The sequence below is a fragment of the Anabas testudineus genome, chromosome 17 (genome assembly GCF_900324465.2).
Source record: "Anabas testudineus chromosome 17, fAnaTes1.2, whole genome shotgun sequence".
NCBI classification, from domain to species: domain Eukaryota; kingdom Metazoa; phylum Chordata; class Actinopteri; order Anabantiformes; family Anabantidae; genus Anabas; species Anabas testudineus.
In genome coordinates, this window is record NC_046626.1 from 11558608 (window position 1) to 11564976 (window position 6369).

Consider the following 6369-nt stretch of genomic DNA (forward strand, 5'->3'; position numbering starts at 1 on the left):
AAGCGATGTTATAAATGTACTAACTGAGTCACAGATATTTCACAATTTCTTCACATGCTTTTTGTAGTATTTAATGTAATTATCATCTTGACTTTGACTCCTCAAATTGTATAAAATGTTTTTATTTGAGTTTTTACAAAACTGCACTTGATACCATAATTTGACTGTGTGAGCTAACTGCAGTTGTCACTTATGTTTGCAATGATAAGGTATAGTGTCCCATCACTTTACCAAAATAAACACGCCACCATATTTTAGTGCCATTTAACTTAGAGATTTTTGTCCAAAGTCAAAGAGCTCTGCCTCCTTCTCTTTCCAGAAGGCAAAGCTGCGGTCAATATATTTACAAATGTCTTCACTGTTGCAACACGATACGTCTGTGTCCCTGCTACACTGATCAGGACCAGGAACTCTAACTTTGGGAACTTGTCTAGAACCTTTAAATGAAGATGAAGACGATGGTGGTGCTGGTGGTGTTGATGGAGAGCGGCATGGTCTTGACTCCCCGAAAAATTGAACTTTGATGTCTTCAAAGCCGTCGCTCCACTGCCTCGTCCCAGCCTGGATTTCCTGGAGAACAGCCTTGTGAAAGTCCCGCACCGTCTCCCAGGGGAAACTGCCGACATGGTCGAAGACCTCAAAGCAGAGCAGATGCCTCATCTTCCTCTCCTCTGGTGAAAGCTCCTGCTCTAAGATGTGGAAGTATCCCAGCATGAAGAGGTCAAGGGTCAAGCTATCATGGCTCACTGCAACACCATTCACATCAGGCAGGAATTGCTCTGGGGAGTAGGTTAGTCGCGGGGAGTTAGAAGAGGGCAAACATGATTTTTTGAATTCTAGTTTATTCTTCCAGGAGTTCAGGATCTTGTCCACAGCACCTCGTTGTTGGCAGAACTGAAACATGGAGGTGATTCTCTGTTGGGACGGTGCTGCTGTCACTTTCCCTGACGCCGCATCCGCTGCCTGTGTCTGCCCTCCTGCCCTTACTGAAATAGCATATGCGGACTTCTTCCAGTGGCTCAGGAACAACAAAACTATGCGTTCTTTCCTCAAGCTGGTGGTCTCAATCACAGGTTTATGTTTTTTAGGAGTGCTGTGGTAGCTCACCTCACGGCTGAGGGCTGTGCTCACATTCTGGCTGTTTCCCAATGAAGCTCCAGCCACTACCGGGCTCTTCGCCCCCTGGTTTCCCTTCACAACCCCAGCGAAGGGATAAATCCCACCAATCTGACCTTCAAAGTTGCTTCTGAGCTCTCTGACCGACACTCCAGACTGCTGGATTTCTCTCTCAACCCTCTCTCTCTGTGTCCTGCTGTAGCTGTTTGTCTCCAAACGATGACTAAAAGCAGACGCCATGCCTATGTGAGGAATCCTACATCCACTAGAGGTCTCCACGTGTGCTGGCTCCATCTCTCGGCCTTGTTGCAACAATCCCTGGCCTACATCAAATCCTGAACTCTCCTTGGCTCCCTGCATCCCATTCATGTTCTTTGTAATGCCTTCTATTATTCTCCTCTCATCTACTTCTTCTGTGGTTTGGCTCAGATTAGCCACCAGCAGGGACATACTCTTGACAATTTCTGAAACACGATTGCACAAAACTGGCAATGTCAAGTGCATTTTCCCCTCTGCATTCATCTGTTGTAGGATGTCTTTGTTAAGGGAAATATTGACAATGGGATCAGGTAAAATAGCTCTTAGTTCCTTGGTCAGCCTGGTGAGCTCCAGCTCATAGGCCTGGCAGCGCTTCTGCAATGAAACAGCCTCAATCTGCCCCTGCAGATACAGCAGGTCATCCTCAGTTAGGAGCTCGCCAAAAGGCCCCAAGACTGCATTGTGGGCTTGTGAGTACTTCCAGCCACCACCTGGTGTGTAGCCATTTGTTACGGTCTGTTAGATCAGTGACAAACAATTTTAACTTTGTTAAAAGATTAATTCAACTCACTGGGAGACACACTTACATACGGTGTTACAGTTAGATGACAGGACATGTTGCAGTATTACTAGGTGTTACGTGCTTTGACTACTCCAGAAGTGTCATCTTTGTGGAGTCCACATGATCAGAGTGCAAACAAAGAGTACCTGTCTCCTCTGTTCCTCATCATCCTGCAGTCTGACCTGCAGCTGCCTCACCATCACCTGTCGTTTCCACTCCGCTATGGGCCGACCGGCTTCGTCATGAGTTGGCACCAGGGAGTCGATGTCAGCCAGGATCACGTCTACGATTGGTGCCTCTTCCAAAAGCTCCTCGTTGTCAAGCTTCTGTCAGCAGTCAACAATGTAAAGTAGTCAGTGTCACTGCTGAGCTCTGCATCTGGACAGTGTAACACCTCTATCATGAAGATGTCTCTGTTGTTATATGTCCTTAAATGCTCTTTAACACTTTTAAAGGATGTTTGATCATCAGCTGTGAAAGTATCTGCATCAAACACTGCTAGGTTAAGCCATAATTCAATTAATTAGAACTAACGCTTAGCGGGTGTCACTTTATAGCCTTCTCTGGGATGTATTACACTATGATGCTGTACTTAAAAATAAGGTTTCTAATAAAACCTTATGGTTATCTGACAATACAACATCAATTCCTTTACTCGTGTTCAGTACATTTGACGCTAGAAAAAAATCTTCATTGTGAACTTAATGCTGGTTTCTATGGGTGTTGATGCCATGCCACCGTGCTCACAGTGTTTCCAGTGAAGACTGCAGTGAAGCCAGCATGTCTCAGAGACTTGACGACCTTCATACGGGACATCAGGGTGAGGTCCCGCTGAGGAGGCTTCAGATGGTTGAACGATGTCACCACTGAAAATAAATATAGCAAAGTTAAAAATTCAAACTTGTCAGTATTTTGTTTTGTTTTATTCTGATAATAACATCATTAAAAATGTCTGTTTACCTCTTACGGTGTGTATAACAATACTAATCACATTCCAAAATGTAAACAGCACACATTTTCACCATAATGAAACACATGTATGTGTATCTCCTTGTCTCTTTGTCAATCACCTGAAGAAGCCACTTGAATATGCTGCATAGAGCCCATGGTGGGTTTTTTTGAAGTGACAACAGGAAGTGGGGCCGGGTCTCGAGGCAGGGGGAGCACCTCCTTCACCGGCTGCTGGACCCACACACACAGCAAGTGTGAACTTAAAGGGACAGTTCACCCAGCTCAAAAACATATTTTCCCAAATGTTCCCCAAACAGCAAAAACAAAATGGATTTTTAAAATCAAACTTTTCCTTTTTTGATGTTAGTGTAACACATTCGTTTGAAACGCAGTGTCTGCTGCAAACAACCTCTATTTAACTTTCCTTTAGCGTGTTTGAGAACAGTAATTTTTCATCAGTCTAAATTTAAAGTAGCTTCTTAATTTGTTAATCTCACCTTGATGTTCTCCATGTTGACTCTGCTCGTTCACAAAGCAGTAGAAGCTCCTCTTTCTGAAACAGTAACAGAAACCAGACAAATTTAGCCAAAGTAAGCGTTTCAAGAGACTGGGACCCTATATTTGCTGGGGTCCAGTCCTCGATGGCTGCTGTCCTAGCTCTTTTCCAGCTAACCCTGCCTCACCCACTGCTGATTGTATTGATCAGCTGGAAGATACCAATCCAGATGAGGGTGCAGCAGATGAAGACAGAGTGAATTGGTATCTTCCAGCTTTTGATTAACTGAACACACCTGATCCTGGTAATGAGGAGCAGGAATAGCTGGAAAACAAGATGTACAGCCGCCATTGAGGACCGGAATTACCTAACCCTGCTCTATTGGCACACACACACACACACACACACACACACACACACACACACACATTTAATAAAAACACAGCCTGTAGTACTTGGAACAAAAACAAGAAGTGGTGAAAGTTGACCCCGGCTAGTGAATGTAGCGTAGACCACACAGGGTGCAGGAGAAAGCATGTTAGAGTTTGGAGAGACATGATATCCTGCTTCAGGTAACCTTACTGATTCACAGGGTTTTTTCCCAAGCTCCATGCCATTCAATAGCCGAAATACTCGCCAAATTAAATGCACTCTGCAGCGTAAGAGGCTAGATGTATCCCGAGTGGTAACTTTGTACTGTAAGTGTTTTGTCCAGAAGTAACCTGAATTTTTCAACATTTAAAAGATCAAATGTTTGAAAATTCATCATATTTACTGGAATCATGCATCAGTTGTCGGCAATGGTTTGCAGCACAATGGCAAGTAAATTGTAGATGATATGAAAGCAGCATTGTAAATGTAGTGTTTTATGTCTTATGCTGCTCTTTGCCAGGTAACTCTTAAAAGATAAATTGTAATAATCTCAGTAAGACTTTCCTATTTAGTTAGCAGTTTAATTAAAATGCCTACTGTCCTAAACAGAATTTACCTTTTTAATAAAAACACACTATCTAGCTCAACATCAGTTCAAAATCTTAATATTTTAATTTAATATTTATATTTCAAGCATTTCACTAAATTCTAAATCTAAATATCCCAATTTTTCATTCAATCTAATCATAATATTGCTAAAACACATTAAAAGTAAACATAACCTGAATTTAATCACAGTACTTACAATATAGTCTCAAATTCGCAGAGTCACCAACTCTGTGTCAGAAGAAAATAAAAACAGAAAAAATATACAGTGATATTTTTAGAAGAACATCATAATAAGGAAGAAGAATCCAGACGCTGTCTCTTCACTCTGGAGCAGCCAATAAAAAGTAACACCAAGGAGCAGCATCACCTGGACCCAAACCTCAGACAGGGGGCATTCATCATGTGCATAATTAAAGAGGTGGGATAGGGTAACCCGCACCTGAAGGTATAGAACGAGAGCACTGTCAATGTATGTAGGGACCGTCCTGTGTAGCTAGTGGGGCAGGTGTCGCTGTGTGTACATGGTTCACACTTAAGACACAGCATGGCAGTGACTGCCGTAGGAGCCAGACTCTCTGCCCACAGCTTCCAGTGTCCGTGTGTTATTAATATCTCATGACACAGAGATTTTGCTTTGGAGAAACAGGATGTTTTGATTTGCGTATTTGTTATTCTGCCACCAGCAGGACCTCCTGTTGCTATAGTAACTGTCACAGATCCACCGTAGTTAAAGTCCAATCTGTGATGAGGAAACTATTTTTATGGGTTTTTATCTGGTCTCAGTTGTTGGAGAATTATCTTTTAGTACTGTTTATTACAGCTCCTTATGTTGGATTTGTTTACCTGATTTATTCAACTAGACTTTCTATCTCCCCTGTGATACTGTAGTTGTAGCTAACACAATGTTTTATGTTATACTTACTGTTAACTGTGGCTGTGAAGGGCCACGCTTCACAAATTCAGCCTACTACTGGACATGAGCCATTCTAGTGGCGTCACCGTTGAAGTCAATGTTGATCATATGTAGACTGTGTAAACTGAATGTTTAAATGCCAGATTTTCTCTGTTATTGTTATTTTTCTGCCATTACTTTAGGATTTAGGAGAATTTCTTAGCTTCTCATTTTTCCTGCATAGGATTTTTCTTTTGTTTTGAATTTTGGTGTATGTGAGACTTTTAGATAGACGTGTTTGCACTGTATGTGCATGTTTTTGTTTATATTTTTAAAAATAACTTTGTTTATGCACTGTGAATAATTGAATTAATAGTTGAATAGTTGCCTAGAATGAGTTTAACGTAATGTATTTGACAGCCAGCACTGCCTATACTTTGAGGAATTCACTTTGTTTTACTATAAAAGTTTATTTAGCAAAACATTTTTGTCTCGGTCTTGCTTTTCCTTCCATTTCCTTTTTTTTTTTTTTAAAGTCACTGTCTTTAAACTTTATTGGAAATGCAGCTAGGTGTTAGCCAGTCGCAGACTAGTGTTTAATGGCTATACAGTACATACAGTACGGATAGGTACTGGTATACATATGGAAACATTTTAAATATTGAACATGCATTATGGAGAATCTTCATAAATGTTTTGTTCATCAGTGGTCTACTGTAACCCCAGTGCCTCATGGGAGGTCGCTGCTCCTGACTCTGTCCAGGGCCTTTGTGTCAAGCGCAGTATTCCAGCCTCTGTTAGGAGATTAGTCTGACAGGCGCTGCTGCAGCAGAGCACATGGTGAGGACATAATCAATAATGGAAAGCTGCACAAACACAGTCTCACACAGGAGCGCACGTGTTCTCACCGAGCAAAAGTAAACTGACATGAAACACAACAGGCATGAAGAGCATCACATGCTCTGTTGACAAATAAATGTATACATATTAGGTTGTGTCATATTAGACCATTTTCTCTATTTATATTTATATTTATATATTTTATATTTATATTTAAAAGTACTGACGTTTTCAGGTACTCGTACTTTACTAGAGTATTTTTATTTTATGCAC

General features: G+C 41.4%; 1 protein-coding gene across 1 annotated transcript; it reads right to left on the reverse strand.

The window, feature by feature from the left end:
- Positions 1-264: 264 nt before the first annotated feature.
- On the reverse strand, positions 265-3399 carry espnlb (espin like b). Its single transcript, XM_026374677.1, has 5 exons — positions 3385-3399; positions 3007-3118; positions 2684-2802; positions 2083-2262; positions 265-1890 (listed from the first exon to the last, which is right to left on the reverse strand). The coding sequence occupies exons 1-5, from the start codon at positions 3397-3399 to the stop codon at positions 265-267; spliced, it is 2052 nt and encodes a 683-aa protein (XP_026230462.1).
- Between the last annotated feature and the right edge of the window lie 2970 nt (positions 3400-6369).

Excerpts from the sequence above, each read along its gene's own strand:
- espnlb (XM_026374677.1), bottom strand. Across the intron at positions 2,803-3,006 it reads TATTCAAGTGGCTTCTTCAG|TGGTGACATCGTTCAACCAT; the intron begins GTGATTGACAAA and ends ATTTATTTTCAG. Across the intron at positions 1,891-2,082 it reads ATGAGGAACAGAGGAGACAG|ACCGTAACAAATGGCTACAC; the intron begins GTACTCTTTGTT and ends CTGATCTAACAG.